Raw genomic sequence first — 22,562 nt, forward strand, 5'->3', positions numbered from 1 at the left:
GTATTTATATGGCTACTCCAGTTCAGTTTCTGCTCAATCGTAGCCCCTAGGATGTTGATAGTGGGGGATTCAGCGATGGTAATGCCATTGAATGATAAAGGGAGATGGTTAGATTCTCTCTTGTTGGAGATGATCATTGCCTGGCACTTGTGTGGCGCGAATGTTACTTGCCACTTATCAGCCCAAGCCTGGGTATTGTCCTGATCTTGCTGCATTTCTGCACGGACTGCTTCAGTATCTGAGGAGTCACGAATGGTGCTGAATATTGTGCAATCATCAGCGAACATCCCCACTTCTGACCTTTATGATTGAAGGACGATCATTGATGAAGCAGCTGAAGATGGTTGGGCCTAGGACACTACCCTGAGGAACTCCTGCAGTGATGTCCTGGAGTTTAGATGATTGACCTCCAACAACCACAACCATCTTCCTTTGCGATAGGTATGACTCCAACCAACGCAGAGTTTTCCCCCTGATTCCCATTGACTTCACTTTTGTTCGGGCTCCTTGATGCCATACTCGGTCAAAAGCTGACTTGATGTCAAGGGCAGTCACTCTCGCTTCACCTCTTGAGTTCAGCTCTTTTTTCCACGTTTGAACCAAGGCTATAATGAGGTCAGGAGCTGAGTGGCCTTGGCAGAGCCCAAACTGAGCAGGTTATTGCTAAGCAAGTGCCACTTAATGGCACTGTTGATGACACCATCCATCACTTTACTGATGATTGAGAGTAGACTGATGGGGCAGTTATTGGCTGAGTTGGATTTGTCTTGCTTCTTGTGTACAGGACATACCTGGGCAATTTTCCACATTGCAGGGTAGATGCCAATGTTGTAGCTGTATTGGAACAGCTTGGCTAGGGGCGAGGCAAGTTCTGGAGCACAGGTCTTCAGTACTATTGCCGGAATATCGTCAGGGTCCAATTTGGCAAATTGGATCCAAAATTGGCTTAGTGGCACGAGGTAGAGGGTGATGGTCGAGGGTTGTTTCTGCAAGTGGAAGCCTGTGACCGGTGGTGTACCGCAGGGATCAGTGCTGGGACCCTTGCTGTTTGTAGTGTACATTAATGATTTAGATGTGAATATAGGAGATATGATTAGTAAGTTCGCAGATGACACGAAAATTGGTGGTGGTGTAAATAATGAGGAGGAAAACCTTAGATTACAGGACGATATAGATGGGCTGGTAAGATGGGCAGAGCAGTGGCAAATGGAATTTAATCCTGAGAAGTTGAGGTGATGCATTTTGGGAGGACTAACAAGGCAAGGGAATATACAATGGATAGGACCTTAGGAAGTACAGAGGGACCTTGGTGTACTTGTGCATAGATAACTGAAGGCAGCAGGGCATAGGTAGAGCTGTATAAAATGCTAGTTAGGCCACAGCTGTGTACTGTGTACAATTCTGGTTGCCAAACTATAGGAAGGATGTGATTGCACTGGAGAGGGTGCAGAGGAGATTCACCAGGATGTTGCCTGGGCTGGAGCATTTCAGCTAGGAAGAGATACAGGATAGACAAGGGTTGTTTTCTTTAGAGCAGGGAAGGCTGAGGGGGGACCTGATTGAGGTATACAAAATTGTGAGGGGCATAGATAGGGTAGATAGGAAGAAACTTTTTCCCTTAGCAGATGTGTCAATAACCAGGGGACATAGATTTAAGGCAAGGGGCAGGAGGTTTAGAGGGGATTTGAGGAAAGAACTTTTCACCGAGAGTTGTTGGAATCTGGAACGCACTGCATGAAAGGGTGGTAGAGGCAGGAACCCTCACAATATTTAAGAGGTATTTAGATGAGCACTTGAAATGCCAGAGCATACAAGACTACGGGCCAAGTGCTGGAAAATGGGATTGGAATAGTTAGGTGCTTGATGGCTGGCAGGAACAATGGGCCAAAGGGCCTGTTTGTGTGCTGTATAACTCTGACTCTATGGCCGCGCCCTATTATAAGCCTCTATTGGCATGTGACTTTATTGTGGTAGTTGTCATGAATCTCAAGGTATGGGACAAAGCCTGAAATATTTTCATTTTCCATTTTGTAGACATGGCGACCAGATTTAGTCTTTCTACAATAATACTTAGTAAGGACACAAGGGTTATTATATAGAAAATCGTGGGGAAATGAATAGGGGCCAGACTTGTGCCACCCGTGATGTTTTTGACTGATGGCGGAGGGGAGTTTGCCAATGACGAGTTCAGAGATATGTGAAAATATGAACATCATGACCATGAATGCTGCAGCTGAAACTCCTTTCAGCAATGGACTCTGTGAAAGGAATATTGCAGTGATCGATGAACTGCTGAATAAAATTTTTGCTGGTGAACCAGACTGCAAGTTGACAACCACCCTGGCATGGGCAGTTCATGCAAAGAATTCACTTCAGATGGTTGGAGGATATAGTCGATATCAATTAGTCTATGGGCTTGCCCCCTCCCTCCCCCTCGAGCACGCCCCCTCCCTCCCCCTCGAGCACGCACCCCCCACCCCCCCCCCCCCCCCCCCGTCTTAAGGCAAACTTGGTGTGAGATCACTGACTTAAAGATCTGTTTTTAAAAACATAGCACCAAGTTCAACCTTCATAACTGGCATACTGTGGGTAGTATACCACAGGAACATAAGAAACATTAGCAGGAGTAGGCCTTTTGGCTCTTCGAGCCTTCTCCGCCATTCAATAAGATCATGGCTGATCTGATTGTGGCCTTAACTAAAAATCTGTCTAACTCGGCCTTGAATATATTCACTGACCTAGCCTCCACCTGTTGAATGTTCTATAGATAATTGTTCATTGTAGGATCATGTACACTCTACGGAACATGTGAGTGAGAAAAGGTTACAGATTGACCATGCTGGAGAGAATGGAAATCTGTGAAATTAAATGGGCGGATGAAAGCTATCAACTGCCACATATTTCTTTACAAAAAGAAATGTATATAGGAAGAAATTGTTAGGGGTCCTGTAAGAATTTGTACAGAATCTGGAGGTGTTTGATTTCATTTTTTTTTGGTTGTATGTATAAACTCAAATTTTTATTTGGAGAGAGAAAGGAAGCTATTAATTGTATATTAATTGCATGCAGATGGTGGGCATTAACTGGGAATTCACTTGTGCCCCTATAAATAGACATAGACTTGAACTGTTTTCTTGGGGTGAGGAGGTGCATGTTTCTATTGTGTATCTCTATAAATAAAAGTGTGTCAAAATTGGATCCAGTTCTATCCTTTACCATCTGTCTTTGATGAATAGAACACACCTATCTATATCCCTTTGCAGCCTCTTTGTGTTCTCCTCACCACTTACTTTTCCACCTAACATAGTATTGTTGGCAAATTTGGATACATTACACTTGATTCCCTCATCCAAGTCATTGGTATAGATTGTAAAAAGCTGAAGCTCCAGGCACTGATCCTTGTAGCACCCTACTAGTTACAGCCAACCCAAAAATGACCCATTTATTCCTACTCTGTTTTTGTCTGTCAATCCATGCTAATATATTAACCCCAATCTCATGAGCTCTAATTTTGTGTAACATCATCTTGTGTGGCACCTTATTGAATGCCTTCTGAAAATCCAAATATACTACATCCATTGGTTCCTTTCTGCCCTGCTAACTACAACTTCAAAATCTCTAATAGATTTGCCAAAAACAATTTCCCTTTAATAAATCCATGTTGACTTTGCCCAGTCATATTATGATTTTCTAAATGCCCCGTGACCACTTCCCTAATAATGGATTGATGCATTTTCCCTGCAGTTGCAGTCTCCTGGCTATGAGCTGCCTCTCGTTGCCTGTTATCGGGAATTATTAGCAGCTGCTATCTGCATTGAGACTGCAGCCCCCAATGACCCCAATTTATATAAAACACCTGGGTCTCCTGTGGCACTACTTTGGTCAGTAAACCGATCCATTTTATAAGAACAGAAGTGTTTCACCATATCATACACCCTGTATTATTCTGCTGCTGAGATGCAGCTCTCTATAATCTGTGACACCCCTTCAAGGCTACGAAGTTCAATTGCTGTGCTTTCCTGAGGTCAGTTTGAGACTAATTAGAGATCCTGGAGGCAGTTACAGGTTGGAATAAACCAGCAGGACTGACTCGTGTCTTTTGGAATTTGTTCATGTGATGTTGCAAAGCCTGAAGTGCGTGTATCAAACCTGCAGACTCTCCTGTAGAGGATGGTTACTCCATTACTGAATTTGTTCACTGTTGTGTCCCGTATACTCCTATTATTATCTAATTGGTTGTAGATATATCAAAATAGACTCCAATTCTTGTATTTTTATTTAACTAGGAAGAAGGAATGGATCTCATGAACAGAGAGACAGCTCATGAGAGGTAAGACTGGAGCAGTGTTTATTTAGGATTAAAGTCAGAATCTTTGGTGCCACTAGTTGGTTTGCAACTGTACTTCTCTCACCTCTGAATATTCTAGCTAGTCCGATTTTCCAAAAAATTTTACTTATTTTGAGCATCAGTTACTTAAAGGAGGAAGTGTTTTAGAAGTATCACCTATAGCTTGATATTGAGAATCGGCACTTTGCTCCTAGTTCGCTCTCGCTCTATTTTGTACTTTTTAAACTGCTGTGGAATCTGTCTCTGGTTATTGCTGCCTTTTGATACCAATGAATTGCCTCTGGACTTGCTGTGTTGATTCTGAGTTTGTTTTATAAACAGGGGAGTACAGGCAGCAATGCAGATGAGTGTTTCATGGGAGGAGAGCTTGAATCTGGTGAGTGATTACTGTACACTGGGAGAAATCTCCTTAGTTATTCAACTTTTGTAGGTGGTTCTAACCACAGCTGCATCCAGTTTTCTGATGGAGTGATTTGCTCCTTGAGAAAGCAATCATTTGTGTGCGCATTAAGTAACACTTTTTTCTTTATTGTTCCTCTTCAGTACCTGTTAGTTGTCAGAGGCTGTAAAATCTCCAGGAAGAAAGCTTAAAGCACTTCTTACTTTAATCCCTTGGAATTAATTGGTTAATGTGTCCAGGCCACTCAGTTTCATGGTGGACAGAGCTTTGTGAGCAGTGAGAGATTAAAGTAGCTCACAAACTCCAAACGGATGTAAACTAAGCAGATGTACGGAAACTAGATCACCCACTGACAGAGGTATAGTGTACAGTCTCTCAGTGAGGAGACAGTCTAACTGTACACGATTGTCTGTCTCTGTGAGGAGACAGTTGCAACCCTCCGCCCCAGTTAACTTAATGGGAGACATTCACCGCACAATCTGTTTAAAATGACAGATTTGCCATATTCTTGATAAACTGCATGAGAGAGGGTTATGTAATGGATGGAACGTTAGTTTAGTGAGTGCTCTCACATTACTCTGTATAATACAATATCATGCAGCAATATCAGGCTATGGCACATACTGCATTATATTATATTATAGTGAGCACTGTATGTACTGCTGCCTGATATTGCCATATATCTCCAGTAGAGCCCTGTTCAAGCCTGTCCTTTGCTGGAGCAATTGAGAATGAGTGATGTTCTGTTCCCCCAGAGTGACAATGACCTGGATAAATCTGCCTCGCCAAAGCGAATTGACTTCATTCCTGTGTCACCAGCTCCTTCACCAACGAGAGGGATCGGAAAGGTAGGAATCATTACACAATGTAAATTGTTCCGATCAGAAAGATCGCCATTTGTAAAACTTTTCTTCAGAAGCTGATGTTACTGGGGAGTCATTGTGAAGAAACCAATCTAGCGAGAATTGACCTAAAGTCATCCGGGTAATGCTGATCTCAGAGCTTCCACCATCTGTATCCTGTTTGGATACCTATTCTGTTTGGAGTGAAAGTCAGAGTTTGAGGAGAATTGAGTTGGGTTTGGGAGGGAGTTGGGTTTGAGAGGGAGGTAGGGTTGAGGAGAGTAGAGGAGTCAGGGTGACGGGTTGTGGGGGGGGGGGTCGTGATGATGGAGTTTTGGGGGGAGTCAAGTCAGGTTTCGGTGGGGTGCGGTCAGGATGGGTTTAGTGGGAGTTGAGTGGGGTGGTAGTTGGGGTGACAAGATTTTGGGGGGAGTCGGGTGATGGAGTTTGTGGGGAGTCAAGTCGAGGTTGGGGTGGCGGGGGTAGTCGGGGTGACGGGGTTTCGGGGGGAATCAAGGAAAAGGCCCCAGTGATGTGCCACAACCTTAAACTCCAAATAAGATCCCAGATTGTGCGCTCTGCTCTGCAATCCCACGTAGCCATCCTGTGCTCACCTGCATGGCTCTTGTTTAATGAGTGACTGGGGCAAATTAGTGCTTTGATCCGTGGACGTCTTGAGTTGGAGTGAGCCTCCTCAAGTTCGTTTTAGCCAACAAAGATCATCTGTGTCACTTTCTCTCCCTTATACTCTTGCTTAAAAAATAGCTCCTCCGATCCAGTTTCCCTCCGGATGGTGTAGCTTCTGCTCTGTTGTGGTAACACGGGTTAAGTGCTGTGACTCTGCCCAGGTGGATTGTGAGCACTCGTGTACTGTCCCCAATCTCTGATGTGTTGCAGCTCCATGTTAACAGACCAGTGCACTAAACATAGTGAAATCATAGCTCCACAGCACTAATTATGGGATGTGTTAAGCCCAACAACATATCTCTGGTGCCTGCATCAGTCTGACATCAGGTACCTGAAACTGACAATGGACACATCAGGTTCCAAGGTCTTTTCATAAGCAAACTCTACCAATGGTGGTTATGGTCTGGGACATTACGAGGGAGAACTCATCTAGCTAGCAGATTATTTTGTTTGGCAGAAAAATATTAGGCGAAGTGCCATTTTAAAAAAAAACTTGCATTTCTATAGCTCCTTTCACGACTTTAGGTCATCCCAAAGCACTTTACAGCCAAATAAATACTTTTGAAATGTAGTCACTGTTGTGAGAAATGCAGCAGCCAATTTGTGCACGGCAAGCTCCCACAAATAGCAATGTGACAATATATTTCAGTGATGTTGGATGGGGGATAAATATTGACCAGGACACGGGAGAGAACTCTCCTACTCTTTTAGCAGTGCCATGGGATCTTTTATGTCCAGCCGAGGGTAGACATATCAGTTGAAAGATGACTGGTGCAGCACTCCATTCTAGTACTGAAGGAGTGTCAGCTTAGATAATGTACTCAAGTTTCTAGAGTGGGATTGAAGCAGCACCCTTCTGACTTGGAGGTGAGAGTGCAAGCCACTGAGCTATGGCTGACACTACCAAACAGTCCTTGACTGATGGGCATGAGCATCTTGTGTTCGGTAGCTATTTATATCCAGGCAACTAGACTATGGATGATTTGGGAAACTACTGGGCCAATGGATAAAGGGTTTCTCTCGGCAACTGTGGATTTTTTGAAAACTGGCACTTTGATAGATTGATGTCCAAATTAAATCTCAAGTTGCCCTTGTCTGTTCCTCTTCCCCATCTTCAAATATAGTTCAGCCTATATATATATATATATATATACACACACACACACACACACACACAGCCTTCCTTCTCACTACTGTCAGGATTTGATTTTCTGTTCTAAATATTGATTACTTGTCACTTTTCCTCCTCCCACCCCCTACAGCAATGCTTCTCACCTTCCTTGCAGATTTTTGTGAGTAGTAATGGGCTCCCTCCAAGTCCCACCCCCAGCCCAACACGGAGGTTTGCCACGTAAGTGCTATCTTATCAGAATTGTGGAATCAGAAATATTTCTTTGAAGTGTTGTGAATGCAGTATTGCCTGATTTGACTTTTGGAGGCTTTTTAAAAAAAAAAGTTTACTGTCTGGATGTGGGTGTCGCTGGCAAGGCTGACAGTTATTGCCTGTCCCTAGTTATCCTGAGATGGTGATGGGAATTGGGGTGAAGGGTGATGGTGATGGATATCAAAAAAACTATATCGCAGTGTTAAAGGCAACATAAACAGACTTGTCTCTGGGTAATAAGAGTAATTATTGCTGTTTGTAGTGGGTCTTTCTCTGGTTCACTGACGCCCCACATATAGGACGACTGCAACAAAATACAGGAAGAAATTAATAAACTTGCAGAATTGGCATGTAATTGGCAAATGGACTTCAATATCGGCAACTGGGAAGTAGTATATTGTAAGAGGAAGATTAAGGAGGACACATACTCCTTGGAAAATAAGAGTCTAAATGGAATAGAGGATCAGAGGGATCTGGGAGGGTACAGATACACAAACCACTAAAAGTAACAACACAGGTTCATAGATTAATTACGACATGGAAGGAGGCCAGTAAGCTCATTGAGTCTGTGCTGGCTCTCTGTAGAGCAGTCCAGGCAGTCCCATTCCCCTGCTCTATCCCTGTAGCCCTGCAAGTTTATTTCTCTCTAGTGCCCATCCAATTTCCTTTTGAAATTATTGATTGTCTCCGCTTCCACCACCCTCGTAGGCAGCGAGTTTCAGGTCATAACCACTTGCTGCGTAAAATAGTTCTTCCTCACATCTCTCCCCACACCCTCCCCCCCGCCCCCGCCTCCGCATCTCTTGCCCAAAACCTTAAATCTGTGTCCCCTAGTCCTTGTAACATCAGCTAATGGGAACAGCTTTTCTTTGTCTACCTTATCTAAGCTATCATAATCTTGTACACCTCTATCAAATCTCCCCTCCATCTCCTTTGCTCCAAGAACAATCCCAGCTTCTCCTTGTAGCTAAAATCCCTCATCCCCGGAACCATTCTAGTAAATCTCGTCTACACCATCTCTAGGACCCTCACGTCCTTCCTAAAGTGTGGTGACCAGAACTGGAAGCAGTACTCTAGTCGTGACCTAATTTGAGCTTTATAAAGGATTGGCATAACTTCCCTGCTATTGTACTCAATACCTCGATGAAGCCCAAGATCATATATGCTTTGCTAATTGTTCTCTCAATATGTCCTCTCGCCTTCAAAGGTAAATGCACATGCACTCCCAGGTCCCTCTGTTCCTGTACGCTCTTTAGAACTGTGTCAATAAAATCTATATTTCCTCTCCTTATCCCTTCTGCCGAAATGTATCACCACACACTTCTCTGTATTAAATTCCATCTGCCACATGGCTGCCCATTCTGTTAGCCAATCTGTGCCCTGTTGAAGTCGATTGGTATCATCCTCACTGTTTGCCACACCTCCCTGTTTGGTATCATTGGCAAATTTTGAGATTTTACTCTATATTCCAATATCGAAGTTATTTTATGTGTGTAATATATCCATGGTCCTAGCACTGACCCCCGGGGAACACCACTGTCTACCATTCTCCAGTCTGAAAAGCACCCATTTACCATGACTTTCTGTTTTCTGTCCTGAAGCCAATTTCTTATCCAAGCTGGGTAATCAAAGGGAAATCATGTTTAACCAATTTATTGGAGTTCTTTGAAGAAGTAACATGTGCTGTGGATAAAGGGGAACTGGTGGATGTACTGTACTTAGATTGCCAGAAGGTATTTGATAAAATGCCACATCAAAGGTTATTGTGGAAAATAAAAGCTCATGGTGTAGGGGGTAACATTTTGGCATGGATAGAAGATTAGTTCGCTGACAGTAAATGGAGAGTAGGCATAAATGGGTCATTTTCTGGTTGGCAAGATGTAACGAGTGGTGTGCCACAGGGATCTGTGCTGGGGCCTCAACTTTTTACAATTTATATAAATGACTTAGATGAAGAGATGGAAGGTATGGTTGCTAAATTTGCTGATGACACAAAGATAGGTAGGAAAGTAAGTTGTGATGAGGACATGAGGCTACAAAGGGATGTAGATAGGTTAAGTGAGTGGGCAAAGATCTGGCAAATAGAGTATAATGTGGGAAAATGTGAAATTGTCCATTTTGGCAGGAAGAATAAAAAAGCATATTATCTAAATGGTGAGAGATTGCAGAGCTTTGAGCTGCAGAGGGGTCCTAGTGCATGAATCACAAAAGGTTAGTATGCAGGTACAGCAAGTAATAAAGCTAATAGAATGTTATCATTTATTGCAAGGGGAATTGAATACAAAAGTAGGGAAGTTATGCTTCAGTTATACATGGCATTGGTGAGACCACAAGAGACCAATACATTATTGGTTTCTTAATTTAAGAAAAGATGTAAATGCATTGGAAGCAGTTCAGAAAAGGTTTACTAGACTAATACCTGGAATGTATTAGTTGTCTTATGAGGAAAGGTAGGATAGGCTAGGCTTGTATCTGCTGGAGTTTAGAAGAGTAAGAGGCAACTTGATTGAAACATATAAGATCCTGAGGATTCTTGACTGGATGTGGAAAGGATGTTTCCTCTTGTGGGAGAATCTAGAACTCGGGGCCGCTGTTTAAAAATAAGGGGTCACCAATTTAAGACAGAGATGAAGAGAAACTTTTTCTCTGAGGGTCGTGAGTCTTTGAAATTCTCTTCCTCAAAAGGCAGTGGAAGCAGAGTCTTTGAATATTTTTAAGGCAGAGATAGATAGATTCTTGATAAGCAAGGGGGTGAAAGGTAATCGGGGTAGGCGGGAATGTGGAGTAATCAGTTCAGCCATGACCTTGTTGAATGGCGGAGCAAGCTCGAGGGGCCGATTGGCCTACTCCTGCTGCTAGTTCATATGTTCATAATCCATGAGCCTCAATTTTGATAACCAGCCTTTTATGTGGTACTTTGTGAAATGCTTTCTTAAAATCCACATACACAGTATTTGTTGCATTCCCTTCATAAACTTCTCTGTTACTTCATCAAAATGTTCAGTTAGATTAGTCAAACAGGATTTGTCTTTTACAAATCCATGCTGGCTCTCCTTAATGAGCTCAAACTTCTCCAACTACCTGTTGATAATTTTCCCTGATTATAGTTTCTAAAACATTACCCACTCCTGACGTTAAACTGGCCGGCTTGTAGTTACTGGGAATGTCCTTACACCATTTCTTGAATAAGGATGTCACATTTGCCACTCTCCAATCCTCTGGCACCTCCCCCTGTATCTAGGGAAGATTGGAAGATTATGGCAAGCCCTTCTGCTATCTCCACCTGAAATTCCTTTAGCAACCTGGGATGCAAGCCATCCAGACCAAGTGACTTATCCACTCGTAAGCATAGCACAGCCTTTCCAGTGCATCCTGTCTATCAGTTTTCACCCCATGCATTATCTCTACCATCTCCACTCCTACCATCTTTTTGTCCGCATCTTCATTCTTAGTAAACACTAATACAGAGTTCTCATTAAGTATTCTAGCCTTGCCGTGTGTCTCTAAGCATATATCACCCGATTTGTCCCTCGCAGGATGCACCCCACCTCTTACTACCTGCTTACTATTTACATGCTGGTAGAAGATTTTTGGGTTCCCTTTTATGTTGACTGCCATTCTATTCTTATATTCTCTCTGTTAGTCTTATTTTCCTCTTCAATTTCCCTCTCAACTTCTTGTTTTTGGCCTGGTTCTCACTTGAAGAAGTTACCAGACATGCATCATACACCCTCTTTTTGTTTCATCATATTCTCCATCTCCCTTGTTGTCCAAGAAGTTCTGACTTTGGTTCCCTTCCCTTCTGCTCTGTTGGAATGTACCTAAACTGTGTTAATTGTTTCTCAATTGTGTTTAATTATATGCAAGTGGGGGGCATTAATTGGGGTCTGAATTTGAGCACATGTAAAGAGACACTTACTGAAACTGTACAGGTTGAGTTAGGTGTATGCTTGTAATGTTTCACTCTGTAAATAAATATAAGACTGAGTAAAGATTGGCTGCAGTATCATCCTTCACCAACTGGCTTTCTGGAATATAACAGCTGTACCTGAAACATCTCCTTCTTAAAGATCACCCATTGCTCTGTTGCCAATTTTCCTGTCACTCTGGTTCCATTTTACATTGGCTAGATCCCACTCTGTTCCCTTTGAAGTTAGGCCTCTTCCAATTTATAAGATAGAGTCATACAGCATAGCAACGGGCCGTTCGGCCCACCGCATCCATGCCGACCATAATGCCTATCTATACTAATCCCACCTGCCTGCATTAATTCCATATCCCTCTATGCCTTTCTCATTCAAGTACCTGTCCAGCTGCCTCTTAAATGTTGCTACTGTTCCTGCCTCCACCACCTCAGGCAGCTCATTCCAGATACCCACTATTCTTTGTGTGAAAAATTTACCCCTTTGATCCCCTTTAAACCTCCTCCCTCTCACTTTTAATCTATGCCCTCTAGTTTTAGTCACCCCTACCATGGGAAACAGGCTCTGCCAATCTACCCTATCTATGCCACTCATCATTTTATATAACTCTATCATGTCCCCTCTCAGCCTCCTTCGCTCCAGTGAAAACAGACCCAGCCTATCCAATCTCTCTTTATAACTCAAGCCTCCAAACCAGGCAACATCCTTGTGAATCTTTTCTGCACCCCCTCTAGCTTAATCCCATCCTTCCTGTAGTGCGGCGACCAGAACTGCACACAGTCTCGCAAATGCGGCCGAACCAACATTATGTACAACTGTAACATGACGTCCCAACTCTTGTACTCAATGCCTCGGCCGATGGAGTCAAGCATGCCATATGACTTCTCCACCACCCTGTCTACCTGTGTTGCCACTTTCAGGGAACTATGTACTTGCACCTCAAGGTGTCTCTGCTCAACAACACTCCCCAGGGCCCTGCCATTCACTGTATATGTCCTGCCCTGGTTTAACTGCCCAAAATGCATCACTTCGCACTTGTCTGCGTTAAATTCCATTTGCCACTCCCTTGCCCACTTTCCCTGTTTATCTATGTCCCGTTGTAACCTTAGACAACCTTCTTCACTGTCCACTATACCACCAATTTTGGTGTCATTTGCAAACTTACTAATCATGCCCCCTACATTCACATCCAAGTCATTAATATATATGACAAACAACAGAGGGCCCAGCACCGATCCCTGCGGTACATCACTGGTCACCGGCCTCCAATCTGAAAAACAACCCTCCACTCCCACCCTCTGCCTCCTATCACCAAGCTAATTTTGTATCCAGTTGGCTAGCACATCCTGGATCTCGTGTTCGAACCTTCTGGACCAATCTACCATGCGGGACCTTGTCAAAGGCCTTGCTAAAGTCCATGTAGACAACGTCCATCGCCCTGCCCTCGTCAATCCTCTTGGTTACCTCCTCAAAAAACTCAAATCAAATTCGTGAGACATGATTTCCCACGCACAAAGCCATGCTGACTATCCCTAATCAGACCGTGCCTTTCCAAATGCATATAAATCCTGTCTCTCAGAATCCCTTCCAATAACTTTCCCACCACTGATGTAAGGCTCACTGGCCTGCAGTTCCTTGGCTTATCCCTGCTGCCCTTCCTAAATAAAGGCACAACATTAGCTATCCTCCAGTCTTCTGGTACCTCATCCCGTGACTAGCGATGATACAAAAATCTCTGCCAGGGCCCCAGCAATCTCCTCCCTTGCTTCCTATAGCTTCCGAGGATGCACCTGGTCAGGCCCTGGGGATTTATCCACCTTAATGCGCTTCAAAACCTCCAACGCCTCCTCCTTTGTAATGTTGATATGCTCCAGGATATCGCTGTTCCCTCCCTTGAACTCACTAGCTCCCGTGACCTTCTCCACGGTAAATACAGATGAGAAGTATTCATTTAAGACCTCGTCCATTTCCCGTGGCTCCACACATAGATTACCACACTGATCCTTAAGGGGACCTACTCTCTCCCTAGCTACCCTTTTACTCTTAATATACTGATAGAATCTTTTAGGATTCTCCTTTATCTTATTTGCCAGGGAAATCTCATGGCCCTTTTTCGCCCTCCTAATTTCCTTCTCAAGTGTACTCCCACATCCCCTATACTCCTCGAGGGACTTGCTTGATCCCAGCTGCCTATACCTGACATATGCCTCCTTCTTTCTGCTGACCAGACCCTCAATATCCCTCGTCAACCAAGGTTCCCTAAACTTGCCAGCCTTGCCCTTCCAGCTAACAGGAACATGCTGGCCCTGAACTCTTCCGATCTCGCTTTTAAAAGCCTCCCACTTGCCAGATGTCCTTTTACCTGCAAACAGCCTCTCCCATTCAACTTCTGAGAGTTCCTGTCTGATGCCATCGAAATTAGCCTTCCCCCAATTTAGGATTTCAACCTGAGGACCAGTCCTATCCTTTCCCTAACTATCTTGAAGCTAATAGAGTGATAGTCACTGGTCCCAAAGTGCTCCCCCACTGACACATCAACCACCTGCCCATCCTCATTTCCTAAGAGGTCGCTTGTAGCCCCTTCTCTCGTTGGGCCATCCACATACTGCTTCAGAAAACTATCCTGGACACACTTAACAAATTCTTCCCCATCTGATCCCTTAGCACTAAGGCAGTCCCAGTCAGTATTGGGGAAGTTAAAATTACCTACGATTACAACCCTATAATTCTTACACCAATCTGTGATTTCCCTACATAAATGTTCCTCCAATTCTCTCTGACTATTGGGGGGCCTATAGTATAATCTCATCAAAGTGATCACCCCTTTCTTATTTCTAATTTCTACCCTATGGCCTCGCTGGACATTCCCCCTGGGTTATTCTCTCTCAGTATTGCCGTGAAGTCCTCCCTAATCAATAGTGCAACTCCCCCTGCTCCCTTACCTCCACCTCTGTCACGCCGGAACATCGGTACCCCGGAACATCGAGCTGCCAGTCCTGCCCATCCCTCAACCACGTTTCCATAATAGCTATAATATCACGATCCCATGTACCGATCCATGCTCTGAGTTCATCTGCCTTACCTGTAAGGCTTCTTGCATTAAAGTAAATGCAGTTTAGCCTACCAGACCTTCCACGCTCCCTGTCCTGCCCCTGCCCGGACTGCCTATTGGAGTTGCTTGCTTTAACCTCTACATTTGCCTCAACTATCTCATCGGAGAGACTACTCCTATGGGTCCCACCTCCCTGCAAGACTAGTTTAAACCCTCCTGAGTAGTAGAACAAAGAAAATTACAGCACAGGAACAGGCCCTTTGGCCCTCCAAGCTTGCGCCGATCCAGATCCTCTATCTAAACCTGTCGCCTATTTTCTAAGGGTCTGTATCTCTTTGCTTCCTGCCCATTCATGTATCTGTCTAGATACATCTTAAAAGACGCTATCGTGCCCGCGTCTACCACCTCCGCTGGCAACGCGTTCCAGGCACCCACCACCCTCTGCGTAAAGAACTTTCCACGCATATCCCCCCTAAACTTTTCCCCTCTCACTTTGAACTCGTGACCCCTAGTAATTGAATCCCCCACTCTGGGAAAAAGCTTCTTGCTATCCACCCTGTCTATACCTCTCATGATTTTGTACACCTCAATCAGGTCCCCCCTCAACCTCCGTCTTTCTAATGAAAGTAATCCTAATCTACTCAACCTCTCTTCATAGCTAGCGCCCTCCATACCAGGCAACATCCTGGTGAGCCTCCTCTGCACCCTCTCCAAAGCATCTACATCCTTTTGGTAATGTGGTGACCAGAACTGCACGCAGTATTCCAAATGTGGCCGAACCAAAGTCTTATAAAACTGTAACATGACCTGCCAACTCTTGTACTCAATACCCCGTCCGATGAAGGAAAGCATGCCGTATGCCTTCTTAACCACTGTATTGACCTGTGTTGCCACCTTCAGGGAACAATGGACCTGAACACCCAAATCTCTGTGTACATCAATTTTCCCCAGAACTTTTCCATTTACTGTAGAGTTCACTCTTGAATTGGATCTTCCAAAATGCATCACCTCGCATTTGCCCTGATTGAACTCCATCTGCCATTTCTCTGCCCAACTCTCCAATCTATCTATATTCTGCTGTATTCTCTGACAGTATCCTTCACTATCTGCTACTCCACCAATCTTCGTGTCATCTGCAAACTTGCTAATCAGACCACCTATACTTTCCTCCAAATCATTTATGTATATCACAAACAACAGTGGTCCCAGCACGGATCCCTGTGGAACACCACTGGTCACACATCTCCATTTTGAGAAACTCCCTTCCACTGCTACTCTCTGTCTCCTGTTGCCCAGCCAGTTCTTTATCCATCTAGCTAGTGCACCCTGGACCCCATGTGACTTCACTTTTTCCATCAACCTACCATGGGGAACCTTATCAAACGCCTTACTGAAGTCCATGTGTATGACACCTACAGCCCTTCCCTCATCAATCAACTTTGTCACTTCCTCAAAGAATTCTATTAAGTTGGTAAGACATGACCTTCCCTGCACAAAACCATGTTGCCTATCATTGATCAGCCCATTTTCTTCCAAATGGGAATAGATCCTATCCCTCAGGTTTACTAGCAAACCTCCTCGCAAGGATATTGGTTCCCTTCCAGTTCAGATGCAACCCGTCCCTCTTGTACAGGTCACTTCTGCACCAGAAGAGATCCCAATGATCCAAGTAGCTGAAGCCCTCCCGCCTACACCACCTCTTCAGCCACACATTCATTTGCCTAATCCTCCTATTCCTATCCTCACTGGCACGCGGCACAGGGAGTAATCCTGAGATTATAGCCCTAGAGGTCCTGCTTTTTAACCTGCTTAACTCCCTATATTCACTTTGCAGGACCTCATCTCTCTTCCTGCCTATGTCGTTTGTACCAATATGGACCATGACCTCTGGCTGCTCACCTTCTCTTTTCAGGATGTCCTGCAGCTGCTCTGAGACATCCTTGACCCTAGCACCAGGGAGGCAACATACCATCCTGGAGTCTCGTTTGCGGCCACAGAAACACCTATCTGCACCCCTTGCGATAGAATCCCCTATCACTATAACTCTTCCATCCCTTTTCCTCCCCTGCTGTGCAGCAGAGCCCTCCGTGGTGCCACGGACCTGGCTGTTGCTGCTTTCCCCTGGGAGGTCATCCCCCCTGACAGTATCCAAAATGGTATATCCGTTTGAGAGGGGGATGGTCACGGGACTCCTGCACTACCTGCCTGCGCCTACTACTCTGTCTGGTGGTCACCCATCCTTTATCTGCCTGTGCTGCCATTACCTGCAGTGTGACCGCCTCACTAAACGTGCTATCCACGACGTCCTCAGCATCGCGGATGCTCCACAGTAAATGCACTAACGGCAGTGACTCACCAACCAATCAGCTTGCAGCTCTCCTCTGACACCACTGTTGGCTTTTTTTTTCAAAACTCCGGCGCGCTGGAAGAGCTCCGCTCCGCTCTCGGCGTTCTCCCCACAGGTCTACTCCGCTCCCGGAAGGTAAGTTCTAATTTTAGAATGTTCCTTGCTCCTCTTACTAATGTAAACCTTATGATATGAATAAGGACATAACAAAGCAAACTAAACACTAGGGTTCATTTCTAGAGGGATAGATTCAAAAAGCAGAGATGTTATGCTAAACTTGTATAGAACATTAGTCAATCCCACTTGGAGTGAGTGCTGTGAACAATTCTGGTCACCATGTTATTAAAAGGATATAGAGGCACTAGAGAAGGTGCAAGCATGATTTACTGGAATGACACCAGAATTGAGAGATTATACCTATCAGGAAAGACTGAACAGGCTGGGGTTCTTTTCCCTTGAAAACAGAGGACTGAGTAGTGGCCTGATCGAGGTTTTAAGATTATGAAAGGACTTGATAGGGTGGGTGTGGAGAAGATTTACCACTTGAGGAGTCCAAAACTAGAAGCCATGAATATCAGATAGTCATTCTGGGTACTGCCTGTGCGGAGTTTGCAAGTTCTCCCTGTGACTGCATGGGTTTTCACCGGGTGCTCCGGTTCCTCCCACAGCCAAAGACTTGCAGGTTGATAGGTAAATTGAGCATTATAAATTGCCCCTAGTATAGGTAGGTGGTAGGGGAATTGAGGGAATGTGGGGATGTGGTAGGAATATGGGATTAATTTAGGATTAGTATAAATGGGTGGTTGATGGTCGGCACAGACTCGGTGGGCCGAAGGGCCTGTTTCAGTGCTGTATCTCTAAATAAATAAATAAATCCAATAAGGAATCCCCGAGAAACTTTACCCAGAGAGTGGTGAGAATGTGGACCTCATTAACACATGGAGTAGTTGAGGTGAATAGCATAGGTGCATTTAAGGGGAAGCTAGATAAACACATGAGAGAGAAATAAATAGAAGGATATGTGATAGGGTGAGATGAAGTAGAATGGGAGGAGGCTGATGTGGAGCATAAACACCAGCATAGAGAGGAACCTGAAGGATGGTATGAGAAATTTTGCTGGTGGATTGTTGGTATTTTCTTGGTATAGAACAAACAAGGGAGCATGCCATATTAGATTTAGGAATGAGTAATGAGCCATATTTAGTTAACAGCCTAATAGTGCGTGAGCATTTATTTAGTCATGATCATAATAAGATCGAGTTCATTGTAGTATTGCAAGGGAGCAACATGAAACAGCTGCTAAAATTCTAGATTTAGGCAAGGCTGACTTCAATATGAGGAGATGACGACTGTGCACAATGAACTGGGGAAACCTGATAATGAATAAAATGACAGAAGATCAGTGGGAGGTAATTTTAATGTAATAAATCACCAGTTTATCCCCCTAAGAGGTAAGAGCTCTGCTTGCCAAAAAAAAGCATGGACAACTAAAGAGGGAAGAGACAATATAAAATAAAAAAGAAAAATATACAAAAATGCAAAAAATAGCCCAAATGCTGGCAAATGGGAAAGATACAAAGAAAAGCAAAGGGTGGTAAAATGACCAACAAAAAGAGAGTATGAAAACAACATTTTTTTACATTTATATTGGGGAGAAAAGGTGGTTGGGCTCAATGTGGACTCCTTGAAAACTGGTAACAATGATATTGGCAATGAAAGTAAAGAAATCGTAGACATGTTGAATAATTACTTTGCATCAGTAGTTAAAGTAGAGGAAGAGGATAGCATGCCAGACACCCCAAGGAAACTAATATTGAATCAGGAATGCGGACTCGCCAAAATTAACGTAAGCAAAATAACAGCAATGAAGATAATAATGATGCTGAAGAGTGACAAATTCCCAGGACAAGATGATTTCCATCCCAGGATTTTAAAGGAAATAGGTGAGAACATTGCAAATGCCCTAACTTTTCTAAAGGAATGGTTCCCAAATCGAGAGTCCTTTGATTTGGAAAATTGCACTTGTCACTCTGCTATTTAAGAAAGTGAGGGAGGAAACCAGGGAACTGTAGACTGGTTTGCCTATTTATTGTAGGGAAATAAATAGAATCTATAATTAAGGATAGAGTGACTGAACACCTTGACAAATCAATTTGGCAAATGTAGTCTGTTGTGGAACCAACTAGGGTTAAAGCTATTTTAGATCTAGTATTGTGTAATGAAGTATGGTTAATTTGTAATCTCATAGTAAAAAAATCCTTTTGTTCATCGTGATCATAATACAATTGAATTTCATATTAAGTTTGAGAGTGACAAACTTTTTTTATTCGTTCATGGGATGTGGGCGTCGCTGGCCAGGCCAGCATTTATTGCCCATCCCTAGTTGTCCTTGAGAACATGGTCGTGAGCTGCCGCCTTGAACTGCTGCAGCCCTTGGGTTGTAGGTACGCCAACAGTGCTGTTAGGCTGGGAGTTTCAGGATTTTGACCCGGCAACAGTGAAGGAATGACAGTATAGTTCCAAGTCGGGATGGTGTCTGGCTTGGAGGGGAATTTGCAGGTGGCGGTGTTCCCATGCATCTACTGCCCTTGTCCTTCTAGGTGGAAGAGGTCGTGGGTTTGGAAGGTGCTGTCAAAGGAGCATTGGTGGGTTGCTACAGTGCATCTTCTAGATGGTGCACACTGCTGCCACTGTGTGTCGGTGGTGAAGGGATGGTGGATGGGGTGCCGATCAAGTGGGCTGCTTTGTCCTGGATCGTGTTGAGCTTCTTGAGTGTTGTTGGAGCTGCACCCATCCAGGCAAGTGGAGAATATTCCATCACACTCCTGACTTGTGCCTTGTAGATGGTGGACACGCATTGGAGAGACAGGAGGTGCGTTACTCGCCATAGAGTTCCCAGCTTCTGACCTGCTCTTGTAGTCACAGTATTTTTGTGGCTGATCCAGTTCAGTTTCTGGTCAATGTTGATAGAGGTGATTCAGTGATGATAATGCCATTGAACATCAAGGGAAGATGGTTAGATTCTCTCTTGTTGGAGATTATTGCCTGGCACTTATGTGGCACGCATGTTACTTGCCACTTATCAGCACCAGCCTGAATGTTGTCCAGGTATTGCTGCATCTGGACACTGCCTCAGTATCTGAGGAGTTGCAAATGGTGCTGAACATTGTGCAGTAATCAACGAACATCCCCACTTCTGAGCTTATGATGGAGGGAAGGTCATTGATGAAGCAGCTGAAGATGGTTGGGCCCAGGACACTACCCTGAGGAACACATGCAGTGATGTCCTGGGACTAAGGTGATTGACCTCCAACAACCACAGCTCAAGTCCATAACAAGAATCTTAAAATTAAACAAAGCCAATTACTTCGGTACAAGGGAAGAGCTGGCTAAGGTTGATTGGGTAAATAGGCTAAAAGGTAACAGTGGGAAATATTTAAAGCAATGATGCAACATTTTCAACAAGAATACATGCCACTAAAAAAATAGAATTCAGTGAGAAAGATCTATCAGTGTCTTTTTTTATTCTTTCACGAATGTGGGCATCACTGGCAAGGCCAGCATTTGTTGCCCATCCCTAATTACCCTTGACAACTGAATGGCTTGCTAGGCCATTTTTCAGAGGGCAGTTAGAAGTCAACCACATTGCTGTGGGACTTGAGTCACATGTGTTACGACCAAGGCAGGAGGAGTGCACTGTCTTTTCTAGTTCCACTTCTCCACAGGTCACAATATCTATTTAAATGTTTACCCGGTTACCGGTACAGCCAATCACATTTTTTTTATCCCAAAATAAAATACACCAACCGGGTTTCTTTAATAAACAACAAAATTATCAGCTTATTATAAAACAAGACTTAACCAGTAATGAAGCAAAGCATTAACACAGAGTTTGAAATATGAAAATTCCCTTTTTAAAATTCCCCAATTACACTCACGCACATACACTGGAAAGGAAATACAGAAATTCTCTCTGCAGAGGTCTGTTACAAAAAAAAAAGACAAAAAAAATTATTTGGCCAAATACTTGCTAATTCTTGATGGGGAAAAAAAGATATGGAAGGAAGTCAGCTGTCCCTTTTTTTTTTGGTCTGGCGTCCAGGTATACGGAGACGGGTCACTAGGATTGTTTCAGAAGCAGTCTGTTCTGGAGATGTTGAGAATTATTCTAGTCGGTTTTCCAGGAGAAATGCGGCATCAGGGTTATCCGCCAGCACACACTTGAATCGCAGGAATTTTTTTTTTCAGCTTTTCAGGAGCTTTGCAGCATCAGGGATTTTAGCTCTCCTACTCTGGATCTTTACAGGATTTCTTCAAAGCGGTAGAGAATGTGGTGAGCTGGGTGGTTTCTTATTCCTTGGCAGGGAAAACACCAACTGTCTTCAAACAGTTCACACCCCAACTGAACTGAAAACAATATATCCAAACCCCAAACAGAGCTGACTTCCATAAATCTTTACATGCGGCTTCTCTGTAACCATTTTCCCAAGTCACCAAGGGTTCTGTTATTTACTGAGCACAGGTGGTTTCCAGCATAGATGTTTTTCAAACAACATCTCAGGTGTCCTTTCAATGAACTTGGAAAAAAACACACCCATGGAATCTTTTCAGTTTTAACATAAGTCTTCAAAAAAAAATAGAATGTTAAAACAAACAGAAGCACTTTCATAACACATGTAGGCTAGATCAGGTAAGGACAGCAGATTTCCTCCCCTAATGGACATTAGTGAATCAGATGGGTTTTTACAACTATCACTGATAGTTTCATGGCACCATTACTGACGCTAGTTTTCAATTCGATTTTTATTCATTAATTAGCGTGGTGAGGTTTGAACCCATGTCTCCAGGGCATTAGCCTGGGCCTCTGAATTACTAGTCCAGTGACCTTACCACCACGCCACTGCCTCCCCTTACTAGGGCAGTTAAGGATAGTAAAAAATAAAAAAGGAGAGTAGCTAAATTAAACGTTGCTCTCTTGGAGGCAGAGACAGGAAGCATTATAATGGGGAATGAGAAAATGGCAGAGACATTGAACATGTATTTTTGTCTGTCTTCACAACAGAAGACGCAAATTGCATTCCAGAAATAAAGGGTATCCAAGGGTCTAATGAGAGTGGAGAACTTAAGGTAATTCATATCTGCAGAGAAATATTTTGGAGAAACTTAAGGGACTAAAAGCCAACAAATCCTCAGGACCCAATGGCCCACATCCTAGGGTTCTAAAAGAGCTGCAGAGATAGTGGATGCGCTGGTTATAATTTTGCAAAATTCCCTAGATTCTAGAACAATGTCAGCAGATTGGAAGTTGGCAAATGTAACATCGCTTTTCAAGAAAGGTTGGGGGTGGGGGGGGGGGGGGTGGTGGTGGCAGAAAGAGCAAACGGGGACAGCAGGCCGATTAGCCTGACATCAGTCGTCGGTAAAGTGTTGGAATCTATTATTAAGGAAGTCTTAACAATGCACTTAGAAAATCATAGTATAATTGGAACAAATCAACATAGTTTTATGAAAGGGAAATCCTGTTTGACAAATTTATTAGTTTTTTGAGGATGTAACTAGTAGGGTAGATAAAGGGGGGC

General features: G+C 43.8%; 1 protein-coding gene across 2 annotated transcripts in view; it reads left to right on the forward strand.

Moving 5' to 3' along the window:
- Positions 1 to 22,562, forward strand: part of pabir2 (PABIR family member 2) — a 103,249-nt gene that overhangs the window by 44,105 nt on the left and 36,582 nt on the right. For both annotated transcript variants that reach the window (XM_068047059.1, XM_068047058.1), the window contains exons 4-7: positions 4,287 to 4,330; positions 4,670 to 4,724; positions 5,504 to 5,596; positions 7,540 to 7,628. In XM_068047059.1, coding sequence (XP_067903160.1) covers positions 4,287 to 4,330; positions 4,670 to 4,724; positions 5,504 to 5,596; positions 7,540 to 7,628 — 281 coding nt within the window. The remainder of the gene's footprint in view (positions 1 to 4,286; positions 4,331 to 4,669; positions 4,725 to 5,503; positions 5,597 to 7,539; positions 7,629 to 22,562) is intronic.

This window comes from Heterodontus francisci, chromosome 15 (genome assembly GCF_036365525.1).
Source record: "Heterodontus francisci isolate sHetFra1 chromosome 15, sHetFra1.hap1, whole genome shotgun sequence".
Lineage (NCBI taxonomy): Eukaryota > Metazoa > Chordata > Chondrichthyes > Heterodontiformes > Heterodontidae > Heterodontus > Heterodontus francisci.